The sequence below is a fragment of the Momordica charantia genome (genome assembly GCF_013281855.1).
Source record: "Momordica charantia cultivar OHB3-1 chromosome 7 unlocalized genomic scaffold, Mcharantia_2.0 BLBB01000007.1, whole genome shotgun sequence".
Classification (NCBI taxonomy): Eukaryota; Viridiplantae; Streptophyta; class Magnoliopsida; order Cucurbitales; family Cucurbitaceae; genus Momordica; species Momordica charantia.
In genome coordinates, this window is record NW_028275165.1 from 138,328 (window position 1) to 155,550 (window position 17,223).

Here is a 17,223-nt window from a genome sequence, read left to right on the forward strand (position 1 = left end):
CTGATCTACATCTGATGTATATCTAATCTACATCTGAAGTATATCCGATGTACCTCTGATATATATCAGATGTATATATTATACATCTAATTTACATCTGATGTATCTCTAATTTATTACATACTAAATATATTTGTAACTAATATACCTATGTATGTTTGATATACAACCGATGTATCTCTAATGAACATTTTATGCATCAGATGTACGTATTATACATCTAATATACATTTGATGTACCTCTAATTTATGATATATTAAATATATTTGTAACTTATATACTAAATATAAGGTATATCAAATGTTTAATTTTCAGTGGTATATCAATTGTTTAAATTGTAGTTTATAACTGCGATTTGTTAATTCATATAGTAATATTATCAATAATTTTGCTTGCTATATCACTACCGTTTAATCTATAATTAATATTTTTTACTTTCATGGTCCATATCAATCTTTTATGTAATAACTTTAGATTTTATTTTATTTGGTTGCACCATTTTTTTATCTGAAAAAAATTAGTGGATATATTAGTATTATATCATTACACAGATAACATAGTCATATTAGTAGATATCATGGTTATATCAAAGAAATATCAGTGGTAAATTAGAGACATGTTAAGTATATATCACATATATATCAATGTTATATTAATGGTAAATTATATAATCATATATGAAGTTATATGAGTAGATATCACAATTATATTAATGGTATATTATTTGTATATCAGTGGTAAATTAAATGCATATCAAGTATATATCACATATATAAGCGTATATCAGTGTGGTAAATCATACAATCATATCAGAACTTATATCAGTAGACATCATGGTTATATCATACATATGTAAGTGGTAAACCATATTAGAAATTATATTAATAGATATATAGTTATATCAAAAGTAAAACAATTGTATATCAGTTGTATATCAGTATTATATCAATGGTATATTAGAGGCATATCAAGTATATATCATACATATAACAGTGATAAATCAATAAATAGTAAATAATATAATAATATAAGAAGTTATATGAGTGGATATTATAGTTATATCAGTGGTACATCAGTAGTAAATCAGAGGTATATCAAGTATATATCAGGTATAGTGCTATATCAGTGCTACGAGGATAAATTTGACTTTTTATTATATGGACATCTGTTTTTTTCAAGAATTTTGCTATATTTGCAAAATTAAAATGTAAATGTTAAATTTGTTATTTCTTTAAATTTTGTTGTGATATTTGTAACTATCCCTAACTATTTTAAAATTGAGTTTCTTTTTCTAAATTTTGTCGAAGACATGTGTCAATTATGATTGAGCTTAGCTTATTTTCATCCTATAACAATTAAATATAACAACGTCTTACTCAAATAATCTTGCAAGAACTTTTATTAAAATTATCGTCAAATAACTCTAAACTTACATTTGTAGACGTTAAAAAAATGCTAAATAGTAACCATTATTCGTAAAATTATATCAAACTTAGGAGAAAATTTTAATTAATAGGTGAATGGACGATTATACCCTCATCGTCCTGGCTGTGCGTAGCCCTAGGCACTTCAGAAACTGAAGGCTGAGATTTATTTTTAAAACAATCCAACGGTTCAAACTTTCCAGCCGCTCATTTATATTCATCCTAGACGGCGCTCTTCTGCATTTTATTAACATTCATCGCAACGCCCTTTTTCTCTCGCGAACTCTCGTTGGGATTTTAGGGTTCGCGATCCAGACAATTCGTTTCTGATCAAGATGGTAAACTCTAAATTCTCCCTGATACATTCATTTATACCTTTTCATTTCTCCTGAGTTCGGATCCAACAATTTTCATCCTCTTTCACGCTATTGGCAGGTTCTTCAAAACGATATCGATTTGCTCAATCCTCCGGCCGAACTTGAGAAGAGAAAGCACAAGCTCAAGCGTCTTGTACAGTCACCCAACTCATTTTTCATGGTATTTCGTTTCGCGTAATTCTGTTGCCTTCGATTGAACTGACATTTGCTTCTATAATTGTGATCGAGCTATATCTGTGAATTTTATGTGCAGGACGTGAAGTGCCAAGGTTGCTTTAACATGTAAGTTTTCATCTTTTCCATGTATTGTGATTATTTGACCACTCTTTCCCGTAAAGTTGTGGATGTTTGTTTCTTAAACGGTCGATGACACAAATCTCTTTGAATGAAAAACAGAACCACTGTATTCAGTCATTCACAAACAGTCGTGGTATGTGGGAATTGCCAGGCGGTTTTGTGCCAGCCAACTGGAGGGCGCGCTAAGCTTACTGAAGGGTGCTCATTTAGAAGGAAGGGCGACTAATTCCTCCGCCCAGAATTGGCTTGTAGTAGGAACAGGATGGGTGGGTTTGAATTTTTGGAATTGCAATTGAGCATATTTTGTCTGTCTCGGTTTTACTACGTTTTGGTTGATTATTCAATTTTGCTTGAGAAGAAGAGCATTTTGGCACCGCTGTTGCAGTACGTTAATTTTAATGTTGTCAATGAAAACTGAGTTTTGTTTGAAGTAATTCACCTCAAGTGTCTGCGTGTAACCCGATCCTTTTTTTAATTGATCGAACTGGTGTGATTTGCTTTCCATTATCCCAAGAGTTAAATCTAGATCCTGTTTACTGTAGCTGCTGATTTTAATTTGAAATATTGAATTGTTCTTGCTCGAATAGTTTGTTATGTAAGTTAATTAGAATTTCCTGTTTTTGCCTCTATGCCGTGTACCGGTTGCCTATTTGCTTCTCTTGATTCCATTTCCCAAGTGTACTTAGCGTTTCAGTAGTGAAGTGACATCCACCGAACGAGTGTTGCAGATAATGTTGTTTGATATTTTACACTCTGACATGCATTTTTTTGGTTCTGGTGTCTTATGCTGTGCTTTCGATTGTGGCACTACTTGGATATGGTGAATGGTTGAATAAAAAAATTGGACCATTTGTTTCTACTTGCTTTTATGTGGTTGACATGCAACTTGTTTGTTCTTCCTTTTCTGTGGTTGACATGGGCTGTATTTGTTATCTGGAGTAAATAAATATGTAGCAATATGGCTAGGGCAGAACTTCAGGGTGGTTGATCCGATAAGTACTAAGAGCTTTTGATTGACTTCTTTCCTTTCGGAATTAGCTTGTGACAAGTCTTACATTAGTATGAGTTAATTGGTTGTATATGGTGATGAATTTCATGATAACAAAAATTGGAAATGAATTGTGTATGTTCGTTCCCCCCTCTTTAATTCTCAATGGACATTGTTATCTTTTTCTTGACCTATCATTTTGACTAAAACTTTTGGGCGATCTATACTTGAAAGCAGGAGTTATTCAATATGATTGGTATTTTCATGATGCATGTAAATGTTTATGGTAGTGTGAAAATTTTGAAGTGACTGGTATATTACTCGGTTACTTGGTGAAATTTAAGCAGATAAGGTTCAGAATATCTTGGATGAAAGGAAAACTTCACCACAGGAAGATGTTCGATTGCTTCGTATGGGTGGTTACTTTGAGTATTAATTCGACGCTTGCGCAATTATTTTCATTGTTCAATCTAAATATTGCATAATATTTAGGTTAGGTGCTTATTTATGGTTGACCATCACTAATGTGAATACTGCTAATTTTTAGGTGCAATTTTTTGTTTTAAAAAAACTAAAATAAAAAATTGTTAATTTTTTTTTATTAATAGTTGGCAATGAAAATGTGGGGTGGAAGATCTAAGTCCGGGGGAGTGGCTGTAGAATGAACCACCTGGGTTGGAAGATTTGAGTCCGTGAGTGGCTGTAGAATGAACTACTCTGGGTCAAGTTCGTGAGAACTACACTGGAGTTGGTATAACTATTGTGGGCAGAGGATTTAAGGATTTAAGTTCTTGAGCTGCTGTAGAATGAAGCACTCTAATAGGAGCTCCTATTCACATGGATGGACTTGTGTTTTGAAATTAGTTTCATCATTTAAATTTTGTTTTTTTTAGCGCAAAAGAAAATAGTTAAAATAGGGGTTGGATATTAAATATTGTTAAGTTGCAAAGTTTTCGTTCGAAATATTTCACTTCAAAAAAATATTTTATGAAAAGTTTACGAAAGGTATGATGATGTTGAAACTTTTCAAACGACGGGGTATATTTGAAACGATGCGCATAATTCAGGGGTTTCATTTTAATTTTTGAATTTTGAATTAGCGAAATTAGAATGAAGCGGATGTGAGGCGTCCAGTTTAGGCGGAAACTAGACTCCTAAAATCTCTGGATGGAGGTAACGTGTCTGGCCAGGTGTTAGTATTACCCGTTGCTACTCGTCCGCGTGCCCTTCCAAAACTTGGTCAACAAACCTTTTTATATCTCAAGCTCCTCCAGACTCCAGTCCCATCCGATTACGATTGGAAGAAATGGCTTTCAGACGGACTGTAGGCCACTTATGTTTTGTTTTCTGAATTATAATTTTGTAGGATTGATTAATTTGTTTGGATATTGTGCATTGCATGCAGAAGCTATGGAAATCAATGCTGGTGGGAATTCCAAGCAGGATAGAAGGGAAGCGCTGTTTTGCGTCGTCTACCACCGCTTCTTCTTCTTCAAGTTCTAAGTAATGAATTAATTAATAATTAAAGTAAGGCGTTATGGATTTGTTTGGTTGCTAGAATTAATGGGTGGGTGGCACAGGAGCGAGTACATGAAGGGGGAGTACGCCCCAATCTACATTGTTATGGGGATGGTGGTGGTTGCCGTGACGATCGGAACCCACACCGCGAAGCAGCAGCTGTTGCATTCGCCAGTGGTGATGCTGAGCAAGAAGAAGAGGGAGAGCATTCCGGAGGTGGATGACCCCGACACCGTCATCACATCCGCCGACAAGTTTGTCAACAAATCATTTCTTAGGAAGGTGGCTCACATTCAGGACCACAACAAAACGCTGCGCGATCCCCAACACCCCGATCCTTTTACACGGTTGGTATTAATTTAATTCCCTACACACTATACACATTAATAATACAATGTAAATGTTACATGCACTTGCCCTTGCAGGCCTCGAAATGCTGAAACTCTCAAAACGGCTGGAGTGGATCCTACCCACTCCCGCTAGCTGAACAACCTTTCCTTCACTTTCCCCATGATTCAACCCAATGTTACGTTATATGTACATACATAATGGCCCCTTCTGCTCTGCTCCGCTTCTGCTTCTAGAGTGAAGTACTAGCACGCATGTACTGGCGGCCCCCTGTTTGATTATTTGTTTTTATATATAATAAACCAAACAATTGTGCAATCCCGGTCCGGGAGCACGGATCCATGCCATTTCGGTTTTTGTATAATTCGGGCATTTATGCCATTTTGAGCTGGATTTCTTTTAGTTTCGTAATAGATGGGTGGTGAAGACATTGTCCTCCTTACTGGGTTTAGGTAGGAAAAAAAGAATGGAATAGACCACAAATAAAATTTTCTTGGAGGGGTAAAATTTTTTTTTTTTTAGGAGTCAAATTATAAAAGGAGATAAGAAACCTTCACTCTAATTAAAGAAAAGACTATCCAAATATGACTTTAACTCGGACAACTTTTGTAAAGAGATTAACTAGGACAACTTTGAATGGGAAGCAAGATGCGTTAGGAATAAAACAAGCTAACAAATATTATCTCAAAGACAATATATGTTAACTAATATGGAGTCCCAGATCAGGCAACAACAACAATAAAATAACAAGAACAATAAAATATAGGAGAGAGAAATCGACACCGGATTTATACTGGTTCACCTAATGTGGGCTACGGGCCGACAATCCGACCAGCTAAGAGCAACTCCAAACTTGAGGAAGAATACGATATTACTAAAGCAACCGTCGAAATGAAAACAAGGCCTAATTGCTTCGAAATGAAAACAAGGCCTAATTGCTTGCTGCACTTCGCTCGCAGGAACAGATCTTAGCCAATGACAGCCAATGACCGGTTTAGGCTTTCGGGAGAGCACCTGTAGGCGCGTGTAGGTGGGTTCTCCCCTATTTTCAAAACGCTCTACAATGACTTCTCTCACTTTTCTCTCACGTTTTTTTCTTCTCTGTAAAGCCTCACGAAGAACCTCTCGCCAAAGAACTCTTTCCGTAAATTTTTTTCTGTAAATTTTTCTCACACTTAATGCCCTCCCTTGTTGAAAAATGGTGGGCGGCAAGATAATGATTTTTACATAAAAATATTATCAAACTTAACAGTGATGTTTTGGGCTTTGGCATGATTAGGCCCATGAACCATTATTTCTCCCACTTGTTTTGGCTCCATTCTCAACGAGATGTGGCTGCCCAATGCAAGTAAGTAAAATGACCAAATAAACCGTGATCTTAATTAAATTAATTATTAATTAAAAGCGACTCGTGTTTCAGTTGGAAGGTAGAAAGTGAGGTAGGGAATCAGAATAAATAAAGAAAGAAATGAAAGCAAAAAAAAGTGAAAATAGGATGAGACACATTCTTGGGTGTGAAGCAAAAGGCAATTATTAAAGGACTGATGCGCAGGCCTGCATATACCCAAGAGGAAAGGGTTGGCAGGGTACGTAGAATTTGTAGTGAAGGGAAGCAATGGAGAGGCCGCCATCGATGCCCATCAGAATTATTAAAGACAACAATGAGTCTGCCGTGGTTATTCGGGTCAGGGAAAATCTCAATCAACTATTGTTGGATACTCCTGCCGTGGAGGCCGAAGGGCTTTCAATCTACAAAATACCACACTTCATGAGACAAGTTCAGCCCAAAGCTTTATTTGAGCCACAGTTGGTGTCGTTTGGGCCATACCACCATGGAGAATCGCATTTGTTTCGGATGGAACTGGAAAAACGTAAAGCATTTAAGAATTTTCAAACCAGGTACGGATTGCCCGTAGAGCCCATAGTGGAACGTGTGTGGAGCATGCTGGAAGATGTGCAAGGATGCTATGATGAGCTTGAGGGTGAATGGAAATTAGAAGATGGAGCAGCCAAGTTCTTGCAGCTCATGGTCCTGGATGGTTGTTTCATGCTGGAAGTCCTGTTGGCCGACAGTGGCGGCTGGCTAAGTAATATGAGGGAGGATATAGTGCGGGATATGCTGCTGCTTGAGAATCAGTTGCCTATGAAGCTTCTGGAGGAGCTGCATTCCATGGCAAACCATTCCTATTTAAAGGCATGCACCTTTCATCTCTCTTCTCATTTTATTAATCTCCATTATTGATTATAATTATTATATTCGGATCTCCAGAATGTGAAATCGCTTGTTTGCGATTTCATGGGCATCCCCGACAAAGTGGAGGATAAGCTAAAGGTAGAATACTTGCACATTTTGGAGATGTATATGGATACGTTATTGCTTCCTAAGGTCGTGTCCCAGGGAAGACAAAAAGGCCGGAGCAAAGAGGCGGCCAAAGAACTGGACTCCGAGATTCAAATCATTTGGCCTGCGACACGGCTTCATGAAGCGGGGATCAGATTCAGGCGGAGCCAAAGCAAGAGCATTACGGACGTGTGGTTCGACGAGAAAAGAGGTGTGTTGAAGCTGCCGAAAATGGTAGTGGACGATGACACCGAATCAACTTTCCTAAATGTGATGGCGTTCGAGAAACTCCACAAGGAAGCTGGCAGCAAAGTCACGTGTTTCATTCTCCTCATGAACAATCTGATAGACGTGGACCAAGATGTGGCGCTGCTGGCCTCCAATAAGATAATACTGAATGCCCTCGGGAACGATCAAGACGCGGCGGAGTTGTTCGGTCGGCTGGCGCAAGGCGCGGCATTGGATTTAAAGTCGGACAGCCACATAACTCATGTGCAAGAGATGGTGATTGAGCATTGCAAAAAGCGACGGCATAAATGGTGTGCAAGTCTCAAACACAACTATTTTCAACACCCATGGGCTATCGTCTCCCTCATTGCTGCTGCTTTGGGTTTCGTCATCCTAATTCTCCAGGCCGTCTACCAAATATGTGACTACTATCGGGGCTAAGGTGCTGAATGTCATGGTCATGCTTGTCCGGGCATGTCGACTGTGGCCGCATGCCCATAACAACCTCTTTCCACGTACTTTTATGTCATGTATTTAGTTTTGTTTGTTATTTTCTTTTCCTTGTACTTTTGATGGTGGGTGACTCTCACGAGCCATTAAATATTTTCTTTGCATTATTATATTGTCGTTCACCTAAAAAATCAAATAGACAATGTTACCATGAGAGTGCATGTAGCTAACTACATTTACAATTAGGACAATTATACATACTAATACCTCCTCAAGTGCTGACCTCCCTTCTGCAAGTCCGACCTTAAGACAGAGTACCTGCTCCTGTATTTTGATCCCCATAGCGGATTTCCAAAATCTCAAACTAGTTTTAAATAATAAGTACATGCAGTTATATGATTTCTCACCCATTGTAAATTATTTACTCCGCTCTTAGTCGGTGTCTTTGGAAGCGTATTGTGAGTAACTTTGGATGTTTCCTGAATACACTAGGATTATACGATTACATATTTCATTTTATACAATCTATACATATAAATAAAATAAATGGTCAAATTTCCCACCTATCGCCCCCTTTTTTGGGTCCTTTTCATCTTCTCAATAATTTTTTCCTCGTCAATATATCGAATGGACTTATTTATTTGATCGTCAATATCATCAAGTCCATCACATATTTTTTTTTCGCTACCTGAGTTTTGTCTTGAGTGACTTCTTTTTCAGAGACATTTCCTACATTTCTTGTCGGGGTGGCACTCGCCCCGACACCTTGCGCAGCCGCAAGACATGGTTGTCTTTGTCCACTCGTAGGGTTCTCCTCATCATCTTTCCTCTACACAGTCGAAGTTTTTTTCTTGTTGGTGATCATCAACTGGATGGTCAGCTTTTTCCTTATCTTTTTGTTTTTCGGTTTCCAGAGTCTCAAGCTCATTTGTAAAAGTTGATGTCCCTTGCAACATTACAATCTTCATATATCAGGATGAAACTGTAATAAACCTACTCAATAGCTAACTATATTTACCTTGTAGATAGTTTCGAATGCAGTCCCACGGTCGTGTCCCCTCTCATCATAAACCTACCGAGTGTTTCATCCTCCAGTCCAGTACTTGTATTCAATTGTTCAAGAATAAGATCTAAGCTTGTCATAATGCCATCAAGTTTCTCCGCAAATTCGTTTTGGGTATGTACAACTTCATCTTGTTTTTTTTTTTTCAATTGCAGTTAAACGCTCGTTAATACCTATTGCTGGTCCAGCGTCTTTTTAAGGGTGTAGTACCCGGTAGAAATTTCTCGACTTCGAAATGTATCGAATGTTGGGTAGTAGAAAAAAAGTGGGATGTATATTTCCAGGATTGGATTTCACATTCGAATAAACCTCGCAATCGCAAGAAAGTAGGTTTTTTAGCTATGAGCCTAGCAAAAAATAAAAAATAAAAATTGGATAGGATACTATAGGATCTCCCCTTTCAAAATCGGACGTGAAAGTTTCTTTTCATCGATTTTGATGGGATAATTTTATCATTGACGGCAGGATAATTTTATCTATTTTGATGGGAGGGTATATTTGTCCACATAAAATTCTATCGTTGAGCTCTAACCGCCTTTTAGTCATTTTCACCATATTTGATTCTTTTGGCCATTTTTCAAGTTGCACTATTTAATATAGTAACTCCTCTGGTTGTCCCTTAAAAACTTATGAGGACCAAATGACCAACATAATTAATAGTATTATGAAGATTGAGTAAATTGATCGCGAATGAAGCAATGTCACGAAAGTATTATTTAATTATCAAAATAATTATTATATTATATCTAAATATATTTTAATTGTGTCAATGGTAAGCCGTTGAATGATATATATAATTTTATTATTTAATCTTTTTCTCTTTTAAATTTTGAATTAGCCTCACTATGCATTTCAACTTCTAGGATCCGTTTGGTAACGTTTCCATTTTCTGTTTTCCTTTCCCTATTTCTAATTTTATAAGAACTAGAAACATGATGCTTAATAACCATTTCTATTTTTTTTCTTGGAAAAAAGAAATAGAAACAAAAATACGTTTCATAACTATTTCCTGTTTCTTGTTATTATTTTTAGTTACTTTAGTACAAAAACATGTGGGGGTGGAGATTTAAATTTATGACATATTGATCGGGGATATATATTTGAATAAATATTAATTTTTTTATTTTTAGTTAAAATAAATTTAGTAGATAGAATATAAAAAGATATGATAAATATATAACATTTTTTAGAGTAAACAATTATATAAATATATAACACATGCTTGAGAAAATATAATTCATTAAATAAAAGGTAAAATACACTTTTAGTTTCTGAGTTTGAGGTTAAGTGTTTATTTGGCCCTATGTTTCAAAAAGTGAATAGTTTAGTTCCCGACCTTCATAAAATGGTTCTAAATGGTACGTGAGATTATTTGATCGTTAGTTGACTAACGGAAAGATGATGTGTCATAGTTGAGTTAACAAATTTTTAATGATATGGCAATATTAAATAATTTTATATTATTTTTTATTTTATGTGTAATTGTTTTTTTCTTTCACGTTTCTCTTCTCCTCTCCTCTCTCTCTTTCTCTCTACCTTCCCTTCTCCTTCTTCTCCTTGTATTATCATTTTCTTTTTGGAGAGAAATTGAAGCAACAGAATTTGTTGGCCGTCGTGTGATACCTAACACAACTCTTCTCACCACTCTTCCCAGAAAATTTCCCTTCCCAACAAGAACAACATGTGCTCTTCCTCCATCCACGGAATCCCTGTCGTGTTCAATAATCAATTTCCAATTCCAATTCAATCTTCCATTATAATTTATCTCTCATCAAATTCAAATATCTCAATTATATATAAAAAAAAATATAGCTCCCTTTCGTCTACGGCTCCGTTCAGACTCGTCGGAAGCATGCCCTACATTGGCGTTATTGGAATATTGACTTTAAAATTGAGGTTGTTCGTACGAGCTTCCACCTCTCTCTCTCTCACCCTCACCCCGAACAACATGATTTCCTCTCTGCCGCCACGCCCTTGCGCTCCTTCGTCGTGGCTGCAACAACTGCAATTATATTGATATGTGAAAACATTATTAGTAACGCTCCGATTGAAAATGCAATTGTCGCATCCGGCCTTCCGCTTTCTCAATTTAATCATCAAATCGGAGAGCTAATTTCGCAGAACACTATAATTCTCAACCACAAGCCCTATGTTGCAACATTTTAATATTTAATTAAATATGAGTTTTATTTTTATATTTAATTTAAGAGTTTCAACTTGGAGAGTTTTATCAAATTATATCAAATTATATATGCAAACGTATTTGCCGATTTATTTGAAGAGAGGTTAAGGATTTCTTTACTTAATTTTATGTTAAGTTACTACTTCTATATTTCCTATAAATACCTCTCTTCCTATACTCTCAAATCACACCAACACAACCTACAATTCATACTCTCTTATCTATTTTCTCTATTCTCTACTTTGCTCTATTAAGAGCGATTGGCCAAAAGACGGGTGTTATTTATTGTGGAGCTTTGAACTCAACCTCTAGTTGTAGAGTGGTTTGAGCTACACAACATTTCAGTTGGGTTGTTGTATCCTAGAGGGGACAGGCTAGAGAATACCTGCTGCATCGGTGGTTGACAAAGAAATACACACTGCAGGGCTTGAATCTCCTTAAAGAGAGCGAGATACTCACGCCTCAACTCAATTGATTACATGTTTGTTTCTCAATATGTACTCCATTTACCTCTGTTATTTGTAATTCCCCCAACAATTTTAAGGAGATTCAATATCAATTTAAGAAGAATTGATACGGAGTCTACTATTGAAAAACCTAATGAGAATGCTGGAGATCTCAACAAGCCCTTTAGATTTAAGGGAGCACACTTTAAGAGATGGAAGAGAAAAGTGTTGTTCTACCTTAATCTTCTCAAGGTGGCCTATGTCTTCACTGACAAGAACCCAAAGAAAATTGATACTAAAAACATGAGTATTGAAGAGTTCATGAAACACCAGGAGAAAATTGACAAGTATGAGAAAGATGAGTACAAATGCCGGTATTATCTTCTAAATTGTCTAGCTAATCATTTTTATGATTATTATAATACTACTTTCACATCTGTCAAGAAAATATGGAAAGCGTTGAAGAATAAATATGATACTGAAGAGGTAGGGGCGAAAAAATTCTTTTTTGCGCTTTCATATGGTGGATGAAAAATTTGTAGTGGAGCAAGCACAAGACTTTCATACGATAGTAGCTGAAATAGTATATGAAGAAATTGAGATTTGAGACAATCTTACTGTGGCCAACATAATTGACAAGTTTCCACAATCATGGAGAGAATTTCAGAAAACTAAGTGTCATAAACAAAAAGTGATTTCTCTAGAGATGCTAATCACTCGCAATCGTGTGAAAGAAGAAGTAAGAGTGCAAGATGCTTTAATTCAAGAAGGTCATGAAAATTCCACCAAGGTAAATCTAGTCTCTACTAATGATAATTTACCTAATGGTCAAATTCCTAAAAATGGTCATTTAAAGAATAGTTATATGAAAAAGAAGAATAATAAACCTCATTTTTCAAATAAGAAAATTCCAAGTCAAGTGAATAAGAACCAAGCACATCCACAACACTCAAGATCAACTTGTTTTGTTTGTGGCAAGAGTGGGCATATTGCTCGCTTTTGCAGATTTCGAAAACATGAACATGTGCCCCAGGCTAATGTTACCGAAGAGCCATTTGTGGCTATGATAATTGATATTTATATGATTCAAAGTGTTGATGGATGGTGGGCTGATTTTGGTGCCAATAGACATGTCTGTTATGACAAAGATTGGTTCAAAATTTATACTCCTTCTAGAGAGCCTAAAACAATAATACTTGGTGATTCCCATACCACTCAAATTATGGGAACTGGTGAGGTTGAGTTAAAATTCACCTTTCGTTTTAATTTTGAAAGATGTGCTTTATACACCCTTCATGAGGAAGAATTTGATGTCAAGCTATCTTCTTAATAAGACTAGCTTTAAACAAACTATGGAATTTGATCAATATGTGATAACTAAAAACTGAGTTTTTGTTGGAAAGGGTTATGCTTATGATGAGATGTTCAAATTGAACATTAACAATATTAATAAAGCATCTACTAGTTCAATTTATATGTTATCTTTTTTAAATTTTTGACAAGCTCGTTTATGTCATATAAATAACAAATATGTGGGAACTCTGAGTAGTCTAGGATTAATTCCTAGTTTAAAAAATTATTTTGAGAAATGTGAGACATACAGTAAAGCTAAAATTACAAAAGGGCATCATAAAAGTGTTGAGAGAAATATCGAATTATTAGATTTAATTCATACAGATTTGTGTGAATTTGAAGAGATTTTAACTAGAGGAGGAAATAGATATTTTATCACTTTTATTGATGACTTTTCAAAATATACTTATGTTTATTTAATGAAAAATAAAAGCGATGCTTTTGAGAATATCAAAAAAATTCTCCGTGAAGTTGAAAATCAATTTGATAGAAAAATTAAAAGAGTTAGAAGTGATAGAGGTCGAGAACATGAATCATCTGAATTAATTCATATGTTGAATCATGGGGAATAATTCATGAGACTACTCCACCATATTCACCTACTTCAAATGGGGTATCTGAGAGGAAAAATAGAACCTTAATTGGGTTAACTAATGCTATGCTATTAGAATCAGGTGCATCTTTCAACCTTTGGGGTGAAGCGGTTTTAATTGCATGTTATGTGTTAAATAGAGTATCACATAAAAATACAAAGATTACACATTTTGAAATGTGGAAAGGGTATAAGTCAAATGTGAGATATTTAAGGGTTTGGGGATGCTTAGTTTTTGTAAGGCTAGCAGATCCAAAAAGACCTAAATTGGGGTATAAAGCTACCACTCCTGTTTTTTTTTTTTTGATATGCAGTTAATAACACAACCTATAGATTTCTTGATATTGAAAATAATGTAATTTTTGAATCAAGTGATGCAATTTTCATGAAGAAAAATTTCCTTTCAAGTCAAGAAATAGTAGGGGTCAAAATCATGGACAAACTTCTACTAATTTTGGATATTCTACTCCAAGTGATATTAACGAAAACAATTCTGTAGTTGAATTAAGAAGGAGCAAAAAAGCTAGAATTGTTACAGATTTTGGTCTTTATTTTTATATTTATAATAGGCAGGAAACACCAGTTTCATTGCAAGAAGATTTATCATCTCTAGATGCAATTTTCTAGAAAGAGACTGTGAATGATGAGATGAAGTCACTAATTTCTAATAAAACTTGGAAATTAGTTTACTTGCCACTCGGTTGTAAAACCATAGGGTGTAAATAGGTCCTGAGAAAAAAGCTGAAACCATATGGTAGTATATACAAGTATAAAGCTAGACTTGTCACAAAATGTTTTAAACAAAAAGAAGATGTAGACTTTTTTGGTACTTTTTCTCCGGTTACTAGAATCACATGCATTAGATTGCTAATAACAATTGCTGCAATTTTTAATTTGAGCATTCATCAAATGGATGTGAAAACAGCTTTTCTAAATGGTGATTTAGAAGAAGAAACTTATATGGACCAACCTGAAGGTTTTATAGAACCTGGAATGAGAATAAAGTGTGTAGCTTACTAAAACCCTATATGGCTTAAAACAAACCCAAAAGTAGTGACATGAGAAATTTGATTCATGCATGTTAAAAAATGGCTATAAACCAAATGAATGTGACAAATGCATATATTGCAAATCATGGGAAGATTCACATGTTTTTATTAGCCTCTATGTTGATGATCTACTAATTTTTGGCTTAAATATTTTTGTCATAAATGAAACAAAAAACTTATCGAGAAGCCATTTTGACATGAAAGATCTTGGTGATGCTAATTTTATTATGGGTATGAAAATAACTAAAACCTCTGATGAGTTTTTTCTTGACCAATCACACTATATTGAGACATTACTTAGAAAGTATAATTATATTGATTGTAAACATGTGTCCACTCCTTTTGATTCAAGTGTTCACTTGTTTCCATTGAAAGTGAAAATGATGTAATAAATCTAAAGGAGTATGCTAGTGTGATTGGTAGCCTACGATATGCAACTAATTGTACGAGACCTGACATTGCATACGCAATAGGAGTTCTGAGCAGATTTACAAGTAAGCCAGGTAAAAAGCATTGACATGTCATCAAAACATGTTATGAAATATTTGTTGGGCACAAAAGACTATGGCTTATTAAATATCCTGCTGTTGTTGAAGGATTTTTTGATGCGGACTGGAATATTTTGTCAACTGATTCTCTATCTACTAGTGGGTATATATTTACCTTTGGAGGTAGTGCTATTTGTTGGAAATCTATAAAACAAACAATTATTGTCAACTCTACCATGGAGGCAGAACTTATTGCTTTAGCTTTAGCTAATAACGAAGCAAGTTGATTAAGAGATTTGATATATGAGATTCCAATGTAGGAGAAACCCATACCTCCAATATTAATTAATTGTGATAGCACTGCTACAATTGGTAGGGTAAAAAACTATTTTTATAACGGTAAATCCAGACCTACAAGAAGAAAACATAGTACTGTGAGATCTTATTTGAACAATAGAATTATTAATGTGAATTACATTAAATCTTGTGATAATCTTGCAGATCCATTGACAAAGACCTTGACTAGAGAAAAGGTTTGGAACACATTGAGGTGATGTGTTGAAGCCCTTATGATTGTCATGAGCCATATATAAGGATACCCACCTAGTGATCAAAGATCCTGAAAACTAGGTTCAATGGGAAAAACAAATTATAAGGTAGCCATAAAAATGCACTATTTGCATTAATCCTATAACGTTTTGGAGGGTTGAATTTTTCAATAAACTCTTAATAAAGTTTGTAGCTCTTATGAGTGGGGAGTCGTTGTTATAGGAGCACCCTTGACAGATTTTACCTATATGAGTGTGAGAGTGAGGCCACTCTCTATGAAGATATAAGGCTTATCCTCAAAACGCACTCATGAAATACTGGGATCAACGCAAGACCTTAAAGTGCTAACCATTAAAGCTCATGTCTAGCACTCGGATAATTATGTGTGGATAATAATTCTTTATTTCCCCTTTACCATTAGAGTTCAAGTCGGAGACAACTACTAGAGTAGAGACCATTATTTCACTAATAAATATTCAATGCATAGTCACACCTTTATGATGCATAGTTTTCTTTCTTTTGCCCAATTGGTTTTGAGTATTTTAAATATTAAAATGAGTGGGGGTATGTTGTAACGTTTTAATATTTAATTAAATATGAGTTTTATTTTTATATTTAATTTAAGAGTTTCAACTTGAGTTTTATCAAATTATATATGCAAACGTATTTGCTTATTTATTTGAAGAGAGGTTAAGGATTTCTTTACTTAATTTTATGTTAAGTTACTACTTCTATATTTACTATAAATACCTTTCTTCTTATACTCTCAAATCACACCAACACAACCTACCATTCGTACTCTCTTATCTATTTTCTCTATTCTCTACTTTGCTCTATTAAGAGTAATTGGCCAAAAGAGGGGTGTTCTTTGTTGTGGAGCTTTGAGCTCAACCTCTAGTTGCAGAGTGGTTTGAGCTACACAACGTTTCAGTCGGATTGTTATATCCTTGAGGGGACAAGCCAGAAAATATCTGCTGCACCGGGGGTTGATAAGAAATACACACCACAGAGAGCTTGAATCTACTTAAAGAGAGCGAGATACCCGCGCCTCAACCTAATTGATTACGTGTTTGTTTCTCAATATTACTCCATTTACCTCTATTATTTGTAATTCTCCCAACAATTAATTTGATTTTTAGCTTCACATTCTTCGAACTTATCTGATTTAATTTCTTCACAAGAACGCCCGACCCATGCACAGATCATTAACAACAACTACTAATTAATTTCGTTGTTCTTCAGGGAAAAAAATCCAGAGGAATGTTCTATTATTCATACACTGACCTGATCTTCTATGAGTGAATTTTAAACAGAGTAATCGCCCGAGATTTATCGGTTGTGGGCTGCAAAAGGTTGAAATTAAGGTTGAGAGATGTGTTGATGATGACAGAGGGTGATGGTTCCATTTGTGGTTCTCATAATCACACATCGCTAAAAAATTTTGTTGCTTCAATTTCTCGCCAACAAAGAGTAGCGAAAGTTGGAGAAGAATGAGGGGTAGAGAAAGGAAGAGGGAGGGAAAAAGGAAA

At 35.2% G+C, this 17,223-nt stretch overlaps 3 protein-coding genes across 4 annotated transcripts; all 3 read left to right on the top strand.

Moving 5' to 3' along the window:
* Positions 1–1,620: 1,620 nt before the first annotated feature.
* Positions 1,621–2,606, top strand: LOC111017497 (small ribosomal subunit protein eS27y). The gene is made up of 4 exons (XM_022293264.2): positions 1,621–1,763; positions 1,861–1,962; positions 2,056–2,084; positions 2,199–2,606. The coding sequence occupies exons 1-4, from the start codon at positions 1,761–1,763 to the stop codon at positions 2,323–2,325; spliced, it is 261 nt and encodes an 86-aa protein (XP_022148956.1). The 5' UTR covers positions 1,621–1,760; the 3' UTR covers positions 2,326–2,606.
* Positions 2,607–2,745: 139 nt separating this feature from the next.
* Positions 2,746–5,366, top strand: LOC111017496 (ribosome biogenesis NEP1-like protein). Of its 2 annotated transcripts, none has more exons than XM_022293261.2 (4): positions 2,746–4,411; positions 4,493–4,590; positions 4,668–4,952; positions 5,031–5,366. In XM_022293261.2, the coding sequence occupies exons 1-4, from the start codon at positions 4,394–4,396 to the stop codon at positions 5,086–5,088; spliced, it is 459 nt and encodes a 152-aa protein (XP_022148953.1). In that variant the 5' UTR covers positions 2,746–4,393; the 3' UTR covers positions 5,089–5,366. The 2 variants fall into 2 exon arrangements, with proteins under 2 accessions (XP_022148953.1, XP_022148954.1); XM_022293262.2 differs by having other exon boundaries at positions 4,496–4,590.
* Positions 5,367–6,499: 1,133 nt separating this feature from the next.
* LOC111017450 (UPF0481 protein At3g47200) lies at positions 6,500–8,202 on the top strand. The gene is made up of 2 exons (XM_022293196.2): positions 6,500–7,147; positions 7,223–8,202. Exons 1-2 carry the CDS (start codon positions 6,569–6,571, stop codon positions 7,961–7,963), a joined length of 1,320 nt encoding a protein of 439 aa, XP_022148888.1. The 5' UTR covers positions 6,500–6,568; the 3' UTR covers positions 7,964–8,202.
* Positions 8,203–17,223: the final 9,021 nt, after the last annotated feature.